This window comes from Pimephales promelas, chromosome 19 (genome assembly GCF_988280905.1).
Source record: "Pimephales promelas chromosome 19, fPimPro1.hap1.1, whole genome shotgun sequence".
NCBI classification, from domain to species: Eukaryota; Metazoa; Chordata; class Actinopteri; order Cypriniformes; family Leuciscidae; genus Pimephales; species Pimephales promelas.
Window position 1 is genome coordinate 25,008,554 of NC_142787.1, and position 25,871 is coordinate 25,034,424.

General features: G+C 35.6%; 1 protein-coding gene and 1 long non-coding RNA gene across 8 annotated transcripts in view; one reads left to right on the plus strand and one right to left on the minus strand.

Moving 5' to 3' along the window:
* igsf9bb (immunoglobulin superfamily, member 9Bb) overlaps positions 1-25,871 on the minus strand; it is a 105,010-nt gene that overhangs the window by 54,318 nt on the left and 24,821 nt on the right. For all 7 annotated transcript variants that reach the window (XM_039686337.2, XM_089123416.1, XM_039686336.2 and 4 more), the window contains exons 3-4: positions 22,036-22,182; positions 6,181-6,332 (exon numbers count right to left, since the gene is read on the minus strand). In XM_039686337.2, coding sequence (XP_039542271.2) covers positions 6,181-6,332; positions 22,036-22,182 — 299 coding nt within the window. The remainder of the gene's footprint in view (positions 1-6,180; positions 6,333-22,035; positions 22,183-25,871) is intronic.
* On the plus strand, positions 14,836-15,577 carry LOC148970819 (uncharacterized). Its single transcript, XR_016147655.1, has 2 exons — positions 14,836-15,120; positions 15,450-15,577. It is a non-coding gene; the product is annotated as an uncharacterized LOC148970819 (long non-coding RNA).

The following is a 25,871-nucleotide window of genomic DNA, read 5'->3' on the forward strand; positions in this document are numbered from 1 at the left end:
TGATACCCTCGAGTATCGAAAAATGACTTGTTGTTCGGTACCAGATTTCGATACCTAAGGGGTTAACTCGTTAAATCAGTACTCAAGCAAATACATATGAAATGCACACAAAATCAAAAAAAATAAATAAATATGTCCCTTCTGAGGTAATGTGTTATGAAATCTTTTTAAAATGGATTTCATAAAATTGGTATCGAAAAAAGTATCGTTCAGGAACCGGTATCGAAATCAAGGTAACGGTATCGGTATTGGTATCGAAATTTTTTAAACGATACCCAGCCCTATAAATGACACAATTTTGTGCTTAATCTCACTTTACTATGTCTTTACTGCTGACCTTTGATGATCCAATTCAACTACAGCAATAAGCAAAAAAATCTTTAGATAAACATCATATTTCTGCTTCTTTTGTTGTTTTACTGCTGAAGAGTGCTGAACTTTCTTCTCCTGTGTCCTATTCATCTGCAATCCAGAATGCCAGCACTGAAAAGTGTGTTTGAGCTGCACCCTCTACTGTACAGGCATAAATTTGCATTTGCTTCAACCTGAGGCTTATTCATTTCTCTTTTAAGGCCTTTACATTTGCCAAAAACAGTTAATGTGGGGTTTTTAAAGTCTGTTTGCTTCCACAGTAACATCCTGATAATCTCAAAATCAATGTGAGCTACACAACTTCTCTGTTTTTTATCTCTTATATCTCATTATTTTTGTCTTATATGAACACATAGATCAGTAGAAATGATGTGTTGGGAGAACCCTGCACAGCATCCAATCATATCGATTTTTCCTGCCGACATACCCACAGTTATGTTACTTCACATTTTAAAACATGCATCATGAGAGGGGCCACTCTTATATAACAACTTATAAAGAATAAAACAATTTGAGGAATGAATTGTCTCGTACATAGTACAAATAAAATTTCTTTGCAGTGAAATCACTGTGAACCGGAAAGAGAGGCAGAGACTGCGTGGGACAGATCAAACAAACCAGGCCACTCCAACAGATACTTGATCAATGTGTATCTCTCTTTCTGTGCCCACACAAGCATTATTTCCATTTTACCAATGGCAAAGCAGTTCTTGCATTTATCTAATATAAATTATATATAAATATATATATAATAAAATTGTAACTTTCAGTACAAGGGATTCCAGTGAACTGATTTATTAAATAGTATAAATAAAAGATATATAAATATAAATATTTTATATATAAATAATATTTTTTTCTTAAATAAACATGCATGTGTGTGTATTTATATCTATACAAAATAATTATACGCAGTGCACCCACATATATAAAACACAAACTTTTATTTTGGATGCGATTAATCACGATTAGCCCTAGTAGTTAATCAATATCACACGAATAGTACCATTTGAGTTTTTCTCCTCCAAACATCAGCATGATTAAAATGTGATATTAAGTTATTACAACAGTTTAATAAACAATAATTTAATTACAACTACAAAATGTTGCAGAATAATGTAAAATATGAATAAATAAAAGCCTATAAAGAACCTTTGTGGCAAAAAGGTTCTTTCTTGTCATTTTTTTAGCAAAAGGTTCTTTGGAGTTGAGTAAAGTACCCTATAGAACCCTAATGAACCCACAGAGTGTTGCTCTGTGTCTTGTTATTATTCTGAAATGATAGTTGTAGCATGCATAAGTGCTGCAATGATAAAAATAGTAGACCAGTATCAGAAAAGAACTAGGTTGGGCTCAAGGAGGAAAAGGCGAAGTGAAACACAGACACCAGGTTGCCGATTGTGCCACGTTAGGGATTATATTTACAATATTTATATTTTACAATATTAATAGGTTCCGGCTGTATGAACTTCGAAGCTCTTTCAAGATGTGATGGTTAGATTGCTGGCTCGGTTTCACAATCATCTTTTCGAGACCAGGCCACGCTTACAAGTTGAGAGTGTTTTTAGCTTGTTTTGGCATTGAATTGTGCACATGGTCTCAGAGGGTGAGCAGACACACAGCTGAATTATGGATTTACTCTGTACAAGTGTGTGTGTGTGTGTGTGTGTTTGGTGGCAGAGGCCGGGGCAGGTAAGGGTAGAGAATAGCAAAACTGGATTCATCGGTACAAGTTATTCCAAAGGACAAAATGTTTGTCTTAAACATTGCAATAATTTTCTCCACATTTGAAACAACTTTCTTCTAAGCTGACATCAAATATGTAGCGTGGACACAAAACTCTAATGGTTAATGCATTATTTCAATGCAGTTTAATGTAAATTAGCGTTAATACTAATTATAATATGGGTTATGGCAATAATATCAAATAACAATTTGTAGAAATAAGCATTTACCATTGGTATATGTCACAAGGCTTAAGGGTAAAAAGACCTTCTAAAAATAAGTACATGCTGGTGTTTTCAGGAAAGAAACTGTTCATTCTCATTTCTTCTCCTAAACGTTTGTCATGAGTAATGTCCATGGTTATTTTCGTAAACTAAAATTGCAACAACTGATTAAAAAACATTTTGAAAACTGAAATAAATGAAAAACTAAATGAAACAATTAATAATAATAATATAACATGCATAAAATAAAATAATAATTATCAAAATAAATAGTTTTCATAATCAATAAGCTCTTAATATTAATATAATATTGCAATAAGCTCTCTTTTAATATAATAACCAAACACAGACAAGCACTGGAGATAACAGGAGAATACCACAAGCAACTAAAGATGACGTGGAACGGAGAACAGAATGAACTGAGAGCTTATAAACCCACACTAAGATCGTTAACCAACCCGCTTAACTTAATTAATGATTATGGAGACAAATTAACTCGAGAACTTAGGCACACAGAATATGAAGAATAAGTTACACATATAATTAAAATATATAGGCCTATATTATTAAATAATAAAATATATTATTATTAATATTATGATGATTATTACAATGATTATATATAAAAAATAATTACTCTAAAGGACAACAATCAGTAAGCCATACTTGAAAACTTTACTGAAAAAAATGACATTTACTTTTCAAATGAATAAATTAGTCAAATGTATTTCAAATGAATAGTGCATTCTCTACAAGTCAGCAAGGAAGGAAAAACAGGGGTAAAAAAAAAAAAAAAAAACTTGACTCACTTTCAAATGCTATTTGCTGCCAATCATAATCTTTTGGGAAATGTGACCGGGTACAACTGGTCCCAGAACAGCATAACAGATCTGCCGTTCTGTGCAGACAGACCTGAAGGGTTAGGGACTCGCCAAAGCATCTTTTCTCCCTGCCCTGTCAGAACTGGATGGTTAACGAATAACGATACATGAGGGTCACTTTACTGTTGCCGGCCGAGCAGGTGAAGAGTACTTTGAGAAAAAAATTGCAGGAGTGGAGACAGATGACATAGATTCATGGTAAAGTAAAGCCTTCGCTGAGGGGGTTCTCTGATGAATTATTCAGTGTTCCATCAGACGGTGTAATGGCAAGACCTACTATAGCAAGCATCATCATCACAGTTCATGTGATATCAAACACGTGTGACTTTATTCTTAGGAGACTTACACACACACCTTGAAGCATTTTTTTTTTTCTTGGATGGTAAACTTTGGTTTTTGATTGGCAAAATCCCCAAAACATTGTGCTCTGGTAAGAGCCACCATAGTGAAAAATAAATATGCCAAAATGTATTTAAATCAATTTATTTTATGCTAAGTATACTATAAATACATTTACAAGTATTGTTTCTGATGCAACTATTACAAGTATACTTTAGTTACACTTGAAATATCTTGCAATTAAAGACTGATATTATACCATGATCATACTATTCTTACTAGAAATTTGAATTACAAGTAAATATATGTTATGGATTTGTCCTAAAATAAATGTATTTTAAATACCTTTTCGTATAGGTTTTTCTACTAGGGCAGTGTTGGTATTGTTAACCAAATGGTTTTTTGTAACGGAAATAAATCTGAAATACAATTTAACACATAGAAATATTTAGGAAAAATAACTAAAATTACTAAAACTGAAGTAAAAATAAATGTAAGAATAAAATAATAAAAAAATAATACAATTCTAAAAATGAAACTCAGAGCTGTGTGGGTTCTGAAAACTATAAAAAAAAATATTTTAAAAAGCTGTTTTTTTTTTAAATTATGTATTTAATTTATAAAATATGAATAACACTGGTAAGAGCAACTTGCAATCAGAAACCACAACTATATTCGAATGATCGTCAATTGAAAAATATGCTTTTTTTCTTTTTCTAGTTACAGCATCTATCCAGTGGAGGTTAACTGCTAACCAGTCAAACCTTGACCCCTTGACGTGAACATACACACTCTGCGCATTTACAAACTGAACATACCTTAAGTCTTCATCTAATTTACTCAACAAATGGCAGCAGTCCGAGACGCCGCTGTGGATCCCAGAATCCATAATTACTCTAATTACACAGATGGAGATGCAAGGCCAAGCTAGAGCAGACCGCACAACAACACATGTGTCTAATAAATCAAATCATAATAATATATAGAAAAAAACATTACCGTACGTTACAGAGTATGTATGTTATTTAGCATTAATCAAAGACCATATCCCAACTTCTATTCATAAATAACCCTGATGTTGTAGACTAAACTAATCTATGGCTATCAAATATCTATGGCTATCACACATTTAGTGTGATAATGTAACTTTAGAGCAAGTGAAGCAGCGCTGTGTTACCTCAAGTTTAATTCGTCTAATAAACTGACCTGTGTGAGTAAGAATTAGTTCGGTAGAATTAAATGTCCTTATTCCTTTATATCCACGGGTCTCGCGTGTGATATTGATCTCTTTAGCAATAGCGACCTGCTTCATACCACTGTAATGTTACCCCAGGAGAAGTTTCTTTCGTCTGTAAATAATATTATAGACCTAATCAGTCAAAACATTTTGACTAAACAAAGAGCTTGCCATCACTCAAATTAACAAGTAACGAATACCATTGCTCCTGATATTATCTCACTTTACTTCAAAAGTGTTCAATTGCCAAGCAAAGCTTGTTACTGACAGGCTGTCATTGCTCTGTTATGTGTGAGGAGATGAAGATCTCTCGATGGGCTTTTATAAAACAAACTCTTTTCAGGCAGAAAACTAAGCCATCCATTCCTGTAGGGATCTCTTTGCTTAGTGTTCAGCGAGCAAATGGTTTATACTCAGGAATACTCAGATTTGACAGTTTGGTTCACTATGTTTGGTTTCCTGGTTTTGATGAGCCACAATCAATGGATCACTTGTGAGAAAAAAGCTAGTATTTAGATGCTGGTTTCGACAAGGGAATCTGAGAGTCTGTTTCATATTATGGAAGGCTCATTTGATGAAATATATAAAAGACTTCACACAAGAGGAGAAATTCCATTAGTGCTGAAATAGAAGGATGATTTATTTGGTTCTTAATTACACAGCACTATGAACATAAGGGATACCTCCATGGCACGTAGTTAATATGAGCACAGTTATGAGCACTCAGATGGTCATGCGGCTAGGGCAAAACCAGGGTATAGGACAAGGCTGAAGCCTATTAATTAGCTGTTTCTATAGGCCGTGGAAATTCCAGCTTGATTTTTCCAATTTGACAGAGTAAGTTTAAACCATACTGCTTAGCTTGAAGGACACTTCTTGACAACATGGCAAACTTTTAAAAGAAGGCCTAAAACATCACTGGTGCCAATTTTAGTGCCAGTTCCTCAAACCATTTAATAGTTTAATTGTTTTTTTTTTCCCATTTTTTATTAAGTATATTATGATCACAAAGGCTGCATCTATATTTGATCAAAGATTATTACCATATTATTACAATTCAAAATGTAATTTTAATATCTTTTAAAATGTACTGAATTCAAATTCAAATGAATTTTTAGCATCATTACTCCAGTCTTAAGTTTTACACGATCCTTCAGAAATCAATCTAATGTGTTCAAGAAACATTTCTTGTTATTAAAGCGAAGTAGCAGAATTTGGTATTACCAGGCTAACGTGGCCAGCCCAGATGAATGACATCATTATCCAATCATAACAAATGGTCAGAGAGACACAAGAAAATTCTGTTTAGACACAAGAAACTATACTTTAAATACATTATATTATAAAATATCCCCTAGATTTCATGACCAATGTTAACATTCAAATATAAGAGATGTGTTACCTTGTATTTGAAGCTGTCCTGTACGGGGTCACCCTCCCTAAGCCAGCTGACTGAAGGTTTGGGATTCCCAAAGGCCGTGCAGCTCAGAGTGATGCTGCCCCCCTCTTTGGCCTCCACATACTGCGGTGGTGTGTCCGTAAAAGTTGGGGGAGCTGTGACACAGAGAAACAATGTGAAAATTCCCTATTTGTTACCTGAAATAAATCTGGGGATAACAAGGCAGGTTAATTCATAACAATATCATGTCTTATAATATACATGTTTTTTACAGACCCTGCAAAAGCATGTCTCATCGCTAATAGGAGCCATAGGAGTTCGGAAGGACATTGGAGCTGTTAGCTCGTACACCTGTGAATAATACCTGTACTCCTGGTCATGGATCTCCCTATTGCAGTGCATACATATGTGGCCATTTATGAGCTCTTAGTATACAGTATATGAGCTCTCTGGTTGGCATCTCCCTCATTGTTAATATTTCTGCTCCTGCTCTATGGCCAATTCTCCCCCAGCCTTGATTTAGTAGCTAAAATTTCACTTTCATTACATATAAATCAAGCTGGGGAAGGGGTGGCCATGTCGTCACATCACATGGCCAGCCAGCAGTGTGCCTGAATAAAGATATATAGATATTAGTGAGACATGCTGCTGCTGCTGTACAATATAGCAGATCTATCCTGTACATGTGGAGCTGGGGAAGGTAGAGGGTTTCTGAAAGCGCACCGCACTGCTACACAAATGTTAACCAAGTATTTGAAGGTTGAGCAAGCAAGCTCATTGGCTACTGATACAGCTGGAACCAATCAGCTGTACCCTAGAGCATGGTGATTGCAAACAGGTTGATTTAAGGGCCTGTCAGCCTGCGTCATCTAGAGTTTCATGACAGAACTTCATTTATATACACATAGGAAATTAATTTACAGTATTGGATTGCCATTATAATGGTGTATTTAATCATGCGACTGTAATAAATATATTCTTTACAACAGTATTTGTTTTGAAGTCACCATAATGGTGATTAGTGTTCCATTCGGATATTGGACCCTCTGTATTCATATTCACATTTATGTTCTAGCTAGCTAGAATATTAAATAGTTTAGTCAAACTATTCCTTGCATGTATATGAAGATTTTGTGTTATTTAAGATTTACCAATAACTTAATTCAAATTCATAACTGTTTGCAGATGGATCTTTCTCAGTAGAGAAGCAACTGCTGAGATTGATCTATGAAAGATGTGACATCATCTTGTAAACATCACCTGATGACGCACAGACTTCAATACTTGACAAAAAAAAATGGTGGCACTCAACAAATAATAAAAATGTTTATACAAAATAAACCGACATTATAAAATAAACCAACACAAATGGCGAAAGCAAAGCAAAAATAAGTTCAGGAACACAACATAGCCTAATCTATTCATGCCACTCTGCATGCTGGGTACCTTAATAGTACATATGCACTGTAGAAATACAGTATGATGTTGTTTGTTAACAGTAAATTGTGTTTTCCAATTTTTTAAAGCGGTTAGACACAAGAAAAGTCCTACTGTGAAATGACAGTGAAAGTAACCAGTTATTAAACCGGAACATAGTAATTTCACACAAAAATATTTAACAGTATATACATATATATATATATATATATATATATATATGTATATATATATATTGGGCTGGACAGGGCACAGAACCGAAAGACTGATCAGGAACAAAATTAACAAGGTTCAAAATTAACTTTTGCCATGTCTGCAAATGTGAACTGAGAGCAGTTATGATTACACTAACTGACTAACTCAAAGATATTAATTATTTTCACCATTTTAATTAACTTGTGACCATTTACATCACAAAAATATTTTGTGATTTTGCATGAATATTATCATCAATTGAAGTATTATATATACTGTATATATATACAAATATTATAATTTATTTGCATAAATATTATTAGTTTATATATATATATATATATACACCTAGATAAACTTGAAAGGTATTTGCTGCAAAAAAAACAGGGCTATCGGGAGACATAGATATGAATTTACAAATATACAATCTCATAAGAAACATTCATGTTCATGTGTGAGATTGTCTGGTTACAGCATGTGGCTCAATGTATCTCCTGTGTGTAATAACTTGAAATGGGTTGTATAGTTTTGTAACACTCGAGGGGAATTGTGTTGTGCTGCATGATCTGCATTTCACACAGAAACATCAAAATATCAGTGACTTGTTACATAATTGTTCATATTTTTTACTGTATCTCCAAAATTAAGATTGTGTCTCTTGAAATTAATTTGGTGGTTACTCAATTATTTCTAGGCACAATTACAAACAGTTAGGCACATAGGATGACGAACCCTTGTCAAGCTGAGCATCTATTATACATTCCTCTAAATGTCAGTAAGACCTGACTGTCTGTGAAGCTAAGGGGCAAATAAAAATTGTTCAGCAACCTTGATTTGGTCTAATAATAATACTAATTTGGATGGCTTTTTTAATTTTATTTGTTACTTGTCATACCTAGTTTCAGCACTGCTTTATTCTGCTTCATTCAACTTGATGAACCCCCAAGATCTGGTGGCACATGACCAGAGTGCTCAAGGAAACATATATGAGGCCAGCCGCTAAGACATATGCGCAAAAAATGCCTCCATCTGCTCCGAGTCTCCATTTACTGCCACACACACACTCACACACTGCTGACCTGTGATGTTGATTAAACTTAAACAAACAAACAAACAAACACACACACACACACACACAAAATGCTGAGGGCACAGGCACACTACAGGCTAATGAGGAGAATGTGCGTGTCTTCCAGTATATGAAAAAACACCCTCATCTGTGATTGTATCATGTTTCACAGTCAATGAAAGCAGCTAACTGATAACGTCTAAGTTTTCCTTTGCTTTTCAATCCACATTTCCATTAGTGGCAAAACATTCAGGCAAATCCACTTGACATTAGCTAAATGCCTTCCACAGCATGCCAAATGGAGAGAGAGCAACTGCCCGACACCTGCTGAGTATACATATACAGAGAATATGTCTCACCGGATTCAAGTCTCCATCGAGTATTGTGTGATTTAGGGAATTTTCACATTATGTTATGTTCCTAAATTGGATCATGAAATATCTTTTCATATAAGGTTATTAATTTTGTAGTTTTTAAGGTTAGTAATTTTGTTTTTGTTTTATAAAAAATGAAGTGAATTGGAATTCAATTCATTTCAATTAATTGTTTCAAAAATCTTCATTTAAAAAGTGACATTTTATACACTAAAGGCCATTGCACACTGAGTCCGAAATTTTCGTATGTGTTTTTTCGTATTTGTGATTCATGGACTCTGAATTCTCAAAACACCATTCAAACACTATTCAAACTGCTTGCTACAGATGTGATAAACATAGAAAATCAATCCCGATCAGATTTTTTTTATGACGGATGAAAGTTTCAGAGGCAGTGTACAAAACAGTGTGATTGACATAACGTGAGGTCGTATTTATTTTGTAACGTGCAAAAATTTAGTACGCGAATTTCGGACTGGGCGAAGTTCAAAAGGTTAGAGTCGGTACGATTTTTAATGTTTATAAAAAATAAATCTCTTACACTCACCCTGGATTTATTTGTTAAAAAATATAGTCAAATTAGTAATATTGTAAAATATAAATATATATATATATATATATATATATATATTTGAATATATATTATAAAATGGGATGCATTCCTGTGATGGCAAAGCTGAATTTTCAGCATTATTACTCCTTTTTTGAGCTTTGATGCATGTAAACCTGTTATAGGAGACTCCAAAACAGCATTAGGATAGCATTTAAAATAGCATAATAGGGGCACTTCAAATGAAAGTTTAAAGCCAAGCCATACACAAAGATATTTAATAGTATCAAGTACTTTATGCAGACAGAGGAGTACCATCTTGACATGATACAGCACAAGAACCAACTTTGGATTTAAGTTTCTGACTGGAACCAAAAAACACAAAGGACTAAATATCAAAAAGCCAATCTTGTAAAATATTAAAATCAGAAAGTTGAATTTGTAGAAAGTCCTATAAATATATGAATATATAAATATCTGACAGTGTTATTAGCATAGAGTTGACAGTAATTAAAAATTAATGGTAAATTATTTACATAATTAAATATTGGTATCACTTTCTGTCCTTAGTATTACAGCTAACACCGAGGCAAACAGAGTCCTGGAATAGAGCTGTTGAATTTGCCAAACGATCACCTGCTCAGCCTCAGTGCACGCACGCACGCACACACTCACACACACACACATTTTGTCTTTGACGCTGCATAATAATCCCTCCGATATTTCCGAGGCTTTGAGGCAAGATGACATCATCTCTTTTGCATTGAGCGCGTGTGTCAGCCGGTGATAAAATCACTAGCACTTATCGCAGGCACAAATAGCGAAAAGAATTCAGCTATAATAAGGCTCTGTGCTTACAGGCAGATGTTTTAGCACACACACACACGCTAACATCACACGCATTGCACCAGCGAGAGCTAATTGGCAGGAGAAGCATGGAGAGAGGAGGCTGCGTGGAGCTCGTCCCACAGGAACACCTTCATCCTGCTCATCTTCCTCTCAAGATCCAAAACTGAGCCCAGCATCTGTGTGAATGCTGCTCGCTGCATTACACCTCATCAGATCACACGGCCTATTTAGACTCATGCAAATATGTGTGAAATACACCAGCTGCACAGTTCTTGCCCAGAACAAGCCACATTGTTCATGAATGAATAAATAAATCAATCAATTTGAGCAAACTACCCAATGTAACACTGAATCGATCTGGGTTTAAAATACATACTATAGACTTAAACATGTGCTGTCACGTGGTCCGAGTCTTTCGTTCTTCCTGTCAGTCCCATAGAGGCTATGCTGTTATGGTGGGGCTATGGCTATGGTGGGGAATGAAATCTGTTTTATTTTTTCCACAAATTCCGTTTTTCCCGTTTTAAATTTTTGGTAATTTTTTTTACCCTTTACTGTTATTTTAGTGTGTGCTTTTAAAGTTAATGATTAAAATGGATGACCTGAATGACCTTAAATTGACATTTACTCAGTAGCCTTTTCAGAACAAATACTGCGTGATGCAACATAACGCTGCGCTCTTCAAGTTACAACAATATGGTTATGAGCTTTAAACTGTCCAGTAAAATATAAAATTAGTTTATATAAGTTAACATGAAATGTTGCACAATGCACCTTTAACTGGAGATGTTTTATTTATTTGTATTAGGTAGCCTATGCATCCGTGCTTCAATGTTTCAAAAAGTGGTGGGGGACAATATCGATCCTAGGGGGACATGTCCTACCAGAAAATTATGCCTATGATGATGACAAATTCACTGGATCTAAACAAATCAACCAAATAAAAATGTTTTTAACAGTCACTTGTCTCCACCCCATCCTCTGGCATAATGATGTGATTGATACACAGTTACTTTCAAAAGATGATTTCCTGTATTTTTATCACTACCATAGACATCAGTGTATATATCTGAACAATAAACTTTAATCTCAGTACTTCTGTGATAATTTGAATTATTGTAGCAGAAATAATGATATGTGTGGTTGACAACACTGTTTGTGAAGCTGTGATACATGATAACTGCTCTCTCTGGCTTAGCAGCAAGTGCCAATACAGATTTGAATGTTGATTGTTTGCTGTGATCGTACTTGAATCGTACTGAATCATTGTCATTATGAAATAAGATTGTGTGGGTGTTCGAATTGAGATCGCAATCTTTTAACGATTAATCATGCAGCACTATAACACTGGTAAATAAAGTGTGTTTCCAGATCCCTCTGCATCACTGTATATTTCTAATTTCTAATAATACTAGATCATTTCTAATATTAAACAAAAGAAAGCTCAGACAAATGTAGCTTCTTTGTTAATGATGGAAGATAAGAGGCCATTCAAAGAGTCAATTATAACAAAGTGCTTTCCACAAAATGAAAATTAATTTTTTATATTTGGGAGGGTCCGCTGAGGTGAATGTAACTAAATTGCAAGTACAGTCACACACAGAGGGCATCTGTGAGCAAAACCTATTTCCTTATCTCTCAGACACTCTTGGTCAAACACAGATTAAATGTAAGCCGATGCATACTGAGAAGAGGGGAGCCTCAGCGGAGGCTGAAAGAGCAAACTGAGAGCCAGTACTGTGGATGTTAAAGAGAATAGTAACACTGCAAGACTAAAACTGCTGTCCCTGCTAAAACAAGCCCTGATTCAATTAGCCCAGAATGAGAACTAACCCTCACTTCCTGTTTCTCTGTCTGTTACTTCCTTCCATGTCACATTTCGAGAGTAGATAACTTCCAGCATTGTGTTTTCAAATCTGCATTTAGCTGTGAGAAGTCTGGTTTCTTTTAGTGAATCAGTTTGTTCATTTAAAGGAGTAGTTCACTTCTTTTAAAAAACATTTGCTGATAATTTACTCACCCCCATGTCATCCAAGATATCCATGTCTTTCTTTCTTCAGTCGAAAAGAAATTAAGGTTTTTGATGAAAACATTCCAGGATTTTTCTCCATATAATGGACTTCAATGGGAACCAAATGGTTTCAGGTCCAAAAGACTCTTTCAGTGCAAACTGCAAACTGTTCAAAGGGCTTTGAACGATTCCAGACGATGAATAAGGGGATGAACAATCGCTCATTTAAAAAAAAAAAAAAAAAGTTTAAGTTTTATAAGCTCAAATGGTCACCTTGCTCTGTTAGGGTTAGGGAGTGATCCACGTTCGTGACTCTCCTATTTGAACTTGTTCATTAAAATGAATGAATCTTTTCCCGAGTCAACTCATCTATTTTGTTCGTTGAATGAACCAAATGACACGAAAAAAGATTTGTTCATTTTGATAAACGAGTTCAAACAGGAGAGTCACAAATGCACATCACAGAACAGAGCAAGGCGACCATTTGAGCTTATAAAAAACTTTTTTTTTTTTTTTAATGAGCGATCGTTTCGCTTGATAAGACCCTTATTTATCGTTTGGAATTGTTTAAAGCCCTTTGAACAGTTTGCAGTTTGCACAGAAACTGTCTTTTGGACCTTGAACCGTTTGGTTCCCACTGAAGTCCATTATATGGAGAAAAATGCTGGAATGTTTTCATCAAAAACCTTAATTTCTTTTCGACTGAAGAAAGAAAGACAAGGATATCTTGGAGTGATTAAGCCAATTGGTATATATGGGGATGATTAGGAGGCCACACATGAAGTGAGCTTGAGGTAGTGATTTGTAATATGAAACTCCAAGGGAAAATTTCACTCAGTTCCGATTGTGTGTTTATGTGATGATGGTGCAACTGTGAAAACTGCTACAACAAGAAAGAAATCAGCAGAATTGAAACACTGAGAAGTTTAAAGGCAGATGGAGTGATACCCAAAGCTAATTAAGCACAAGCATAAAAGCCAAAACCAGCCTCCCAGACCGCTATTCTCAAACACTAATCATATGTGAAAATCCTCTTTATCTCACGCTGATGGAGATCTGAAAGATGATCCAAAAAGCTCTAGAAACTATTGGCCCCCAGCTTCTGTACTGACTTCACACATGCACCAGAGAATGACTCAGGCAGATTTCAGGCTTTAATTCTCCTTTTTCATATTACAGACATTTATAATCACCTTACACACTTTGATCTGCTTACACATGTAATCCTTGGTTTTTTGTCCTCTTCTGTGTTATCTTGTGTGTATATTGTCCATGATGTATAGCATATGGCTAATTGTGCAACTGCATTCCAGGGTGATTCATTACATTAAAGCCATGCTCTAAGCGATGTTGAGTGTCGTCACTTCTTGTTGACGTTCGAAGTATTGTCAAACAATATCAGCAAATCGATACAAAGGCCTGAAGTTCAACCATAAAATATTCCCTCACAGACATGCAACACATTTGTCAATGCAATGATTGAACAGACCGGAATAAGGGCAGTAATTCATTATTAGTAAGAGTAGTGCACTATGGCATCACTCTTACCACTATGGCACCCAAGGGGCTGGCATGCTGTCAGCTTCATTTACACCCAATTAAAAAACACACACCAAGGGCCATCCCTCAACTATTGAAAACTGAACAACCAGGCCTGACTGTTTCCTGTAGCTAAACCCACACTTTCCATTCCCATTAACAAACCAACAAACATGCCAACAGGTCAACAGACTGTGACAATTAGAGCTGCAAATATCAGTTGTCCCAGTTCTAGAATTCTGTGCCTACCGTTGCGCTGTCGTTTAAAAGTCTTCATCTCATGCCATGATGCCATCTGCAATGTTTCTGAAGCATATGGCCTCGCCTTGAAGAGTTTTCAGCACTGACATGAGATTGTGGGGCCATCAGGACCACGGACAGCTCCCTTGCCCATAAGCATCAGCACCACGGACAGTTCCCTAACTCAACCCTGCAGTGACTCTCCTACAGGGTCAGTTTGACTCATGGAGACAATTAGAATGGCAGCATAAGCGGCCGGATTGTTTATGTCTGTGGCTTTATCTGGGTTCATGCCCTATCCGAAGAGGCTTTATTCGCTTAACAAGCTTTATGGAAAAGAAGATTTGTAATGGCATTATCAAAATTGCAGTTCTGCACATATAAGCCGATTGATATGTGTTGTGTCAATTCATGGTTACTTTGCTTTAGTTGTATTGAGCATTCCAAGCCAAGATTCACCCAGGACACTCAAAGCACTCCCAAACTGCAGGGGGCATCCATGCAACAAAAGTTGGTGGAACCAACCTTTGGGGAAGTAGCTTTTGGGACTATATTTGCCTGCGCACCCACAGAGAGAGCATGGCATTGAAATGTTTGTGGAGAGTTCAATTTGTTCTCTCATTTATTCCTGGAAAAGGATATTATGATTACAGCTCCTGATCATTTAAAGACGCAACTGGTAGGACAATTTATGATTAACTGTGTTTGAATATGTTGAGTTTTAAATGTTCAGGTTCTGCTTGGTTTGTAATGTGCAATTTAAAGGTTATGAGGATTTTGTTATGTGAATGTTGAACTTGACAGAAGTAACATGTGCATGAGTTTAATTATGGGAATGGTATTTTCTTGTTAAAATCCTAGGTTAAACTTAATGATCGTGTTTAGTTTGGTTTGAAGATTCAATAGCATTCATTTATTATTTCTGTGAGATAGTGGTATTGTGATTTATGTGTGACTGATTCATGATGTATATGTAACTAATTCATGTTTGGTTTGTGTATTTGAAAGGTTTTCAACCTATATCTACTGTTCCATCACTGATCTATCAAATCACCTTCAAGAAACTATACCATATTATTCCATCACTGGTCTATCAAACCATCTCAAAGAAAATAAAGAATCAAGAAGTGAACAGATTGAGTTGTCCTTTGCGTTCTTCAGTGTGAAAAGCAGTTTTCAAGTTTGGGCTGAGCTGTAATCAATCAAAAAACAAACAGAACTTGACAATATGTAATGGTGCTTTTTTAAACTATAGCTTCTGTAGATGAATTGACCAGCATGAAGAAGTACAAGCCTTTTATGTCACAAGTCTCTAAACCAACAATGAACACTCTTAGTTAAACACAATGATGCCTAGCAGGCAATTAGAACCCGTTTAAAATGACAATAACTTAATCTTTCCGGCTGAAAATAAGTGTCTTAGCATTTCAGGATCCAGGTGAACATTGTGGATTGCATTAAAATAAAATAAAGTCACTTGAAACTAGAGATGTAACGATACCCTCGTGTCACGATTCGATACATATTACGATACTGAACTCACGATATGATATTATTGCGATACTCCAAGACATATGGTCAAAGGTTAACAAAAAAAAAATGATAAATTTGATATTACATTGTGGGTTTAAATGAATAGGCTTGGACTTGGTGCTTGTAACCCAAGGACAATGGTGACACCAGAATAAATATATTTATGATTCTGAAGCTGAAAATGCAGAATTATTTTAGATGAATATGCTTCCACTCTTTCAGTGACTAGATATATTTAAAATAATGTCACTTTTTACTTGTAACATCAGACATTTGGCATTATTCGGACCCACAAATATTCCCCCATTGCGTTATTATACATTATATTCAACATTATATATAGTAGTTTAATGTATACTTACACTAAAACTCTAAAACTTGAATTTTTTCTCACACAGTAATTTTTATTTTGGGGGGACTATCCACTATACGTATTGTCACTATCCACGATACGTATTGTAGTATTTTTGTATTGCAATATATTGTGGCATGATATATTGTTACACCCCTACTTGAAACCCCCTTAAAAAGGGTAATGTGATCTAAATTTAAATAATAATCTGAAAAAAAAACTATTTTATCGCTAATTAATATGATTTATTAGCCTAACTTTAGACATGTAATTTTACATGATATATTCCAACTTTTTAAACTGCACTTTGCACATTTGTTTATAGTTATGCATGCAGTTTTGAATGGTCACATATTTAGTTAGACAATAAATTGAATTAATATTTAAATGTAACATTTAAAATTCAAAATAAATACAATAGATATAATAAAATATTGTATCTTCAAAATACAATAGATAGATATATAATAGATATATAAATACAATCAGACCTATTAAAATGAATTAGACATCAAAAAGGTTTTTTTTCTTAAATGTGAACAACCTAATAAATAGGTTAATCCTTAAAATGTTCAAGTGTCCTCAGATATTTAGGTGAGTCTGTGGACATTTTGGCTTGACTGTGTGCACAGTAAGTCATCTCTTAACAGCAATCATACAACATCAATCAAAGCATGAGAGCAGAAATGCAGTACAATTTTTGGACTGCCCAGAGACTAAGCAACAGACGTTCTCTCCTGATGCGGGTATCCCATTAAATCCCAGCAGGATTAGTGCTAGCTCACAGTCGATTTGGAATAGGTTTAACCGCACTGCTCTCCTCTCTAACCCTGCCATAAGGATCTGAGAATTAAAACAGACAAGATGCTCTCGACAATCGAACAACAACTCTCACCTTGTCGCCAGGACGTGATCTGGCTTCTTATAGAATCTAGATAACTGCATTAATCACGACATGGTGATTATTGAAATACATACAGATAAATGGTGTGTCCTTCCTGTCTACATCACACCCCAAAAAATGGAATGAACAGCAGCTGTCAGTCAAAATGATGGGGGCGGGGACTGTAATAATTATGTCCAATCAAAACACACAGAGGCTGAGCATAAGAGCATGAGTGTCAGTTCAGGGGAGACAAGCAGCCACTAATCACAGAATATCCCTCATAAAGGGCCCTATGATTTCCGTGATCATGGAATCGTGGACGGAATTGCGGAATTGGCAAATTAACGCGGAATCAAGTGTTAACGCGGAATTTCGTGGAATTTTACATATTTGGTTTGAAATTCTGTTTTTGTGTGGGAGAAGAACGTATGTCTGGTGAAAACGCAGACTGGGGGAAGCAAATCTGGGTGACACAAACCCCCCAACCCGTCATTTCAGCTACAATGACGAAATCAAAACAACGAAAGCATGGCGAAGCGGCTCTCTCTGCTTTCATCTGCGAAAAGTTAAGAAACTCGACGCCATAAGCCGTCAGTGCCGAGCCAACAAGTTCGCATGTGACTCACATAGTCTAATTCGCCGCCACATTCTGCGTTTCATTTTTTAACGCTATTTAAAACACGCAGCTTATTCTTTCAGTTGTATTTCCTCGCTCTCCCTCCGTCAGTATTTGTCCTGAAAAGGCTACTGAGTAAATGTCTCTATTACCTCAATAAATTTAAAGTCATTCCTAATTTATTTGTATTTTTTAATACATTTTAATCATTAACTTTAAAAGCACACTCTTTTTATGACTAGTCTAGGGTAAAAAAAAAAACTGATTCCCAAAAAATGTATACGGAAAAAACGGAATTTGGGAAAAACTAAAACGGATTTCATAGGGCCCTAAGAGTCATTAAAATGTATTTGATGAATTGTACACATTAGATACAACCTAGAACTTCCCAATCAACCACATAATCACTTGCTAAAAATTTAGTAACCACATAGCAGCAGTCTACATGCATTGTAGTATAGCATATTTACATATGGAATCATTTAAACACTAACTTTTGAAAATCTTAACCTTAAATCCTTTTTAGTGACTATATTTTGTAGCCTCACACTAATTCGATTTTGGTGACACAGGCCAGCATCAGAAATCAAACACTAATTGAGGTTTTAAATAGAGCCAGACTGATATATCGGCAGACCGATATTATCGGCCGATATTAGGCATTTTCCAAACTATCGGTATCGGCAGTTATAATGGCCGATAAATGAATATTTCAAAAATAAAATAAAAATGGACGAAACACGCTTGAACCATGTCATGAGTGTTGGATTTGTATAGTTTGTCCACCAGAGGGCACTCTACACCGTTCCTGTTAGCAACTCTCGTTGGGTTGGTTACGATACATGCATTGCTTGGATAACAATTAAAAGAACATCCCCATCAGTTCTCTTGACTCAAATAAGCATGACAAAATTTTTCACTATCATGTCCAGTTTCAAATAAATAAATAAAATATCGGCCGATATATCGGAATATCGGATTTTAAAACCCAAAAATATTTGTATCGGTATCGGCCTTCAAAATCCTTTATCGGTCGGGCTCTAGTTTTAAATAACTTGAGAGTCATGTACATGGGGAAAAAGTGAAATAATAAAACTGAACATTGGGTTTGCTATTTGGATTTCAATGGGACTTTTGTGCTTTCCCTCTCCAACTTTACAAGGAATGTAATCTGAAATCCAAAGGATTAGTGATAACCAGCAGTGAAGTGTAAATCTGCTCTAAGATCACAGAAAAACTCTCCGGTAGTGCTGGAGTTTTCTATTCTCTCCACACAAATTCAGCCCTGCAGACGAGGAAATTAAGTTATTTAAAGAGTCAGACCACCTACTCCCTCTCTCTATATATAGCTTCATGAGGCTTTTTTGTGAATTATTGCTTTAAACACAAAGACGTGCACTCCATTGTGTCACTCCAACAATCACCCGCATGAGTACTAAATCTTGCTGCAATGATGAACCATTACATCACTTCCTCTCCTCCAACTTAGCACGTTTGACACGGGCCTCACACCTCAAACGACACAAGTGAGAGTGTGTGTGTGAGAGAGAGCAAAAATATCAACTGTAAAACAACAGCTCTGAGGCACATAGCGACAGCAGCTAACGTCGAGCTTTAATTTCTTTCTTTCACTCACCACACTAACCGCCGCTTAAACGTCCCCAAACACGCCAGCACTTTATCAGCTGGCCCTATAGATATATGCTAAAGCCTAATGCTTGTTGGTGTTTCAATCTTTGCACAAAAAGCCTGCAGAAACACCTCTGAGAGAATTATTAATGAGGAGTGAAGACCTGCCCATCACACAGATGAGACGCAAACATATTACAGTACACCCTAAAGTACAGTTTAGTCTCCAATATAAATGTGTAAAAAAGATTGGTGGTGCTCTTGAATGTCTTTGTGCTTTTCCGGAGCCCAGTGCAGACTTAGACATATCAGTTGTGGTTTCAAAGAAGAAACACTGCTGATATTAGTGTGTTAGTCACACAGGACCGCAGGGCACATGGGAACACACACATCCACATGCGGCTGATAAACTGGCCTGTCAACACTCCAGCTTGAGGGCTGAGCTGCTGGATTTAAGACTAGCCACAACACAAATGGATTCACACACATACACGATGCCATGGAGCGACATCGGCACCACTCTGACACTTGAGAGTCAAATAAAATTAATAAAAAATTAAATAAAATTCAAGTTCATCTCAAAGACATGAGCAAAGTTATTAAAAACTTCAATAATACAATTTCAACATTTAACTGCAGAGCTAGGTATTTGGAAGGGTGATCTGATTTTTACTATTGGAAGAGGTTGAGTGGATATCACACAGCAATGAGATAGGGATAATGTAGTGTAACTGGTCTGGGGATTTGGGTGTCTGCTGCCTAGGCAACACAACCGAGATGGCACAGTGGCATGATGAGCTCACACGAAGACTGACACCGTCGTAACCAGGCACAATGCGGCAAGATTTTTTGGTCTGCAACAATGGCCAATCAGAACAGTGCGTGGAAGGGTTTTCCCTGTTTGAGCACTGTCACGCACACACAAACCTTGCCCATTTGGACACTTGACAAACAAACTTCTCAAGCAAACCATTATACAAAAAGAAACTTTATTTCATTTATCTATTTAAAATGACTTTGGGACTAGTTAAAGCTGCAGTCCGCAGTTTTTCCTCTTTGTCGCCATCTCTGTTCGAAATCTGCAATTGCAGTTTTTCGCGGAAATATCAACTTTACTTGAGTTTGGCAGTGCGTGACCAACAAAAGAATTTTCACCATAAAATGTCATCTGAACAAGTAAGTAACATCCACTTTTTTTCTTCTGACCAACTAAGAGGAAAAAAACATTGCAATAAACTGTGCTGATTAAATCTAACAATCACTTATCATATATCACGTCAAACCGTGCAAATTATACTTTGTTCTCAAATTGTTAATGTTAACAACGCCAACGTGCGTGACTACAAAAAGCCCTTCACATATTTCCTCGTTTTCGAATGGGTCGGTTGCAGTCTCTTTTTCCAAACTCTCAGTCTAAAGTCTTTTTTTATTTTACAACGGGTGAATCTCTAGTTGTCACTGGTGATTGTCTTTTGAATCTGGATCCGTCATCAAATTGATAAGTTTAATTATATCAAGTGCAGTGAGAAAAGGCTATAAATCTGCACCTCAAGCATCCTCACACACAATATAGCTTATACTAGCCGAGACTCCTTTATATGTGACGTAATGACGCAAAGACATGCTCGAATCTCCCGCAGAAATCCACCAGTGCCACTGGAATTAAAAAACATTAGTACAAGCTTACCGCTTTGAAAGCAGACAGTTTTGTATAGTATTGTAGTTGCTCAAAAAAAATTTTTTTGGATCATTTTTAAACCCAAAAAGTTACGGAGTGGACCTTTAAAAGTAATCGAGTTACTATTCATGCATTAAATTGATCAATAGTGACAGTGAAGACATTTATAATGTTACAAATCAAATAAACACTGTTTTTTGAACATTCATCAAAGAACTGAAAATGTTTATCAGTTTACCCAAACATTTTAAGCAGCTCAGCTGCTTTCAACATTGATAAAAGCAGCAAATCAGCACATATTAGAAGATTCATGTGACACTGAAGACTTAAATAATGATGCTGAAAATTCAGCTATGCCACAGGAAAATATATTCAAAAAGAACAGTTATTCTAAATTGTAATAATATTTTACAATATTACTGTTTTTACTGTATTTTTGATTAAATAAAGCATTAGTGAACATAAGAGACTTTCAGAAGCATTAAAAAAAATCATCTGGATCCCAAACTTGTGACCAATAGTGTACTTCAGAACAACAACAAAAACAAAAAAGCATAATTTGCTTGCATATTAGTCGGTTTAATATTTTGATATTTAGAAACTTAACTATGGCTGACTGAAGTGTCTAAAAGGGCCTAAATACTTTTGAAGGTCTGGAAGGAATGGAATATTGGTCCACAAAATTTTGGTGTAGATGGGTCTATGTCCACAAAACCAAACCAAACAGCTGACTGAATGCCTAAAAACTTACGACTTTCAACTAGTTATAAAAGAAACTTGAATCACACATTTTGAATCACAAAACATCTGATTTGGACACAATCAGACAACAGAACAAAAAACCAAACTAAACCCTATAAGTGACATGAGAAGAAAACTGATCTTAGGTCAGAGACTCACCGTTGACTGTGAGGTGCACCCAGCTGCCGTTGTGAAAGGTGTGATACTGTTGCTCCAGCATCAGGACCTTGCACTCATACCAGCCCTGGTCTTCCGAACGAACCCTCTCAATGCGTAGAGATGACTTGCCATGCAGGCTGGCTCGACCTGAGGGGTTCAGAGGCACACAAAAGATGTGAGATATGCTCTGATCCAAGGGGTCCAAAAACACGTAGTCAGCTTGAGACAAAAAAATTGAACTTGGTATTTATGAAATAAAGAGAAATGTGCTTTTTAAACATATTTTTATTTAAATTAATTTAGTGAAAACTACTATTTGTTGTAATTTTAATTCACATTACTCTTAAGTTTTTTTGGTTTAGTACATGAAAAAAAAACAAAAGAAGCCTACAGCCATTTACACATTTAATTCAAGTAAATTAAATCTAATGGTTTATCTTTACTCTCACAATAATGTACACAGCCCGGGTCCACAACAGCATCACTCATGAGTGTTGTTTTGGTGACAGCAGTGTCAGGTCCAGGGGCCATGATGACTGTGAGAGCCGTGAAGAAGAGCCGAAGTGGCCCACAGTAATTTGAGCAAATCGGGAAACACACATCTCTAACCACGCCAGACGTAGACAAATCCTTTGTGACACTATGATATAGCTGGCTGGCTGTCTTCAAGGGTCAAGCAGAGTGGGGGATTTATGCCTTTTTCTCTATATTCTGGCAACAGTGCTGGACAGATGGCCGGAAACAATATCAGCACAGGCAGAGGGATTGCAAGACAGCACCGTTAAAGGCTATTAAGGACCTCAATTTTTTTTTTAAATGGCATTACCATGGCCAATACACAGTAACACAGTGTGTTATAGTCCAACACATATGTAAATGAGAAAACTAAAATCGTACATGTGCATTAGTTGTACTGTCTAAAAATATGTTATCTTGGATTTTATTCTTGTATAAAATAATGATGAAATAATGCAGATGGTGCAGTCTATAGCAGCTATTTGAACAACTGTACACAATTGTGTCCAGTGATTTCATCTCTGAACAAACCAAGGTCGCAAAGACAAAAAATTTCAAAAATATATCTTACACACAGCAGTTTCTGTAAGGCCCTGCAGATCAATAACACTGAAGGAGAACCAGAAGCGAAACGAGAACGGTCAAATGCCTGGCCTACTTTTACAGCTGTAAGAGAGTGTTGATGAGAGCAAGAGAAACAATGCTGCCACATGATGTGGGTTAAAGATAGTCCTCAGGAAGTGATACGGTGGAGGTCAATACGGGACGGAAGTACATTTTCCCTCATTTTATTTTTCTCTCCCGCATTCTCTCCCGCAAGGTATAGTTCAAACCTGTATGTGAAATGTATATACAGTGTATAGGCTATATATATATATATATATATATATATATATATAGTATATATATATAGTATACAGTATATATATATATATATATATATATATATATATACGTATACGGCAATATATATATATATATATATATATATATATATATATATAGGTTTTGTTTTTTGCGGGGTTTTTTTGTTAAAAAATTTTGAAGAATTGGACACATGCAGGTTTGACTTTCACTGTGTTCCTGAACGTCATGATGAGTGAGTACAGTGACATGAGAGTGAGTACAAGTTTTATTATTGACATAACTGCTAAAACGGTTACATTTTTATTAATTTAATAATTTATTACATAAAGCTAAAATAAAATAAAAAACTAAAAGACAATTTTTAACCTAACAAACTACTTTAACTAATTTAATGTTTAACTAATATTTTAATGAAAACTATGTAATACATAAATAACAAAATAATATAAGCTCATTCTAAATATTATTGAATTAATAAATATTAATAATATAGTATAGTATATTAATAGTTTGTAAATAATACCAAAATATATTTAAAAAAAATCAATTAATAGTACATAGTATATTGATAATATATAAATAATACAAAAATAACACAAAAATTATGATAGAATTTTCTTGGGTTAACTATCCCATTAGCATCTCATGATGCATAACTCAAAAGGACAATAACACCAATGCAAGTTTTAAAACTGCAGTGAAACAGTCACTCGCATGACTTCCAGCACTGCAGGCCTATTTTTTAGTGCAGTTCCTGAATAAACAAGACTAAAACTTTTTAAAGAATTGCCATTTCATCTGTTTTTAGCATTAATGCATAATAGTGACTCTCAGATATGTGGGACTCTCTTTATCATCTCTCAATCCCATGCTTAGACAAAGGCCCATTACATAGGTTTTACATGAAGTCATTTGGTGACAAGCAGGCTTTTGTGGTGGATATCGGATATCTATGCCTGAGCTATGCTGGATGCAGTTACCATTACATCTGGGAGAGTTGTGCCCGGGTCTCACGCACTAAGACACAGAGCTACTGTGGATGTGCTGAGTTGAGTCATTAGTCTGGATGATGCGGTGCCAACCATGAGGCCAGAGATCAGAGGAAATATGCTGCTGAATAAGACCACATGTAAAACCTCATTTATATACAGGACACAGAAGCACAAAGGCCATATACTGTATGCCACAATTATGGATCCTGCTCAATGGAACATTGATAAAAGCTGCAATAAAATAAAAAACAATTTCATTTAAAATTTAAATTGTTTTTGGATGAAGTCTCTGTCTTGTTAGTAGCACACAGTATGTACAGTGCAAGTGACCAGATTTTCTTATATTTTATATTGCGATATATTTTGTTTTGTTTTGTTTGATTGTTTGTCTATCTGTTATATATTTCAATACATAGATTAATATACCATTCATAATGCAATTGTACATTTATCATATTTATTTATTAAAGATTAACTCAGTTAGATGATGCCAAAGATAATCCAAATGTAAAAGGAGAAATTAGGTGCTTTATTAACCAAGAAGCCTATGCGATTTTTTATTAATCTTAATCTGTTAAGATTAAAAAAAAATACCGCACAATGTGTTAAAAATCACTGCTGGAGATTCAGGATGAGAGAAAGTAAAAAAAAAAAATCCCATCTCATTACCGTTCACCGTGAGTGAGAGCCATTAAAATTGCATATCCTGCCCCAAGCCACGTCTGATAAACTATCACAGTTTCTTTGCTTTTATAAATCTGACATGCTCTTAAATTATGCCCTTTATGTTTCCACTTCTTATCAATGATGTAATTTTCAATCTCAATTAGGAAAAAAAAGGATCATATTTGATCTGCCTCACTCTACCCCGACCCCAGCACAAAACCTCTTTCATCTGTTCGGCTGATGCTTTGGTCTTGAGATCAGCACCTCTTCCACCTGTCCACTGATCTGGACCGCCAGATCCATTCAAGCAAAAGATAAGAGCTTTCTTCAAACCAGCCCGTATGTCTCGATTCATAATCTGTTGACACGGCTGGCTCTTGCCCTGTGATAAAGCTTTCAGCCCCTATGAATGAGATTAAATAATGTGCTGATGTCTGGACTGGGCTGATTTCAGAGGCAACAGTGAGTGTCTCAATTTCAGTGGGTCAAACTTATGGCTAAACGACCTGGAAAAAAAAAAAAATGAATCGGGAGACATATCCAACAATCAGGTATGTACTGTAGATCAGCCAACTACAGTATATTTACTGGCAGATTATGACCAAATTATAACATGTCAAAATTCAATTGTACCTGACCTATGTGGACCTGCTTATTACAGTACATCCAACCAGGATCCAATATAAAATAAAAGTTCCTTTATACAATTGAATTAAAAAAGTTAAAACGGTTGGCGAAAACGCAGGGTATCTTTTGTCATAGTGATAGTGCTAGTAGTTAATCAAATTGGGCATT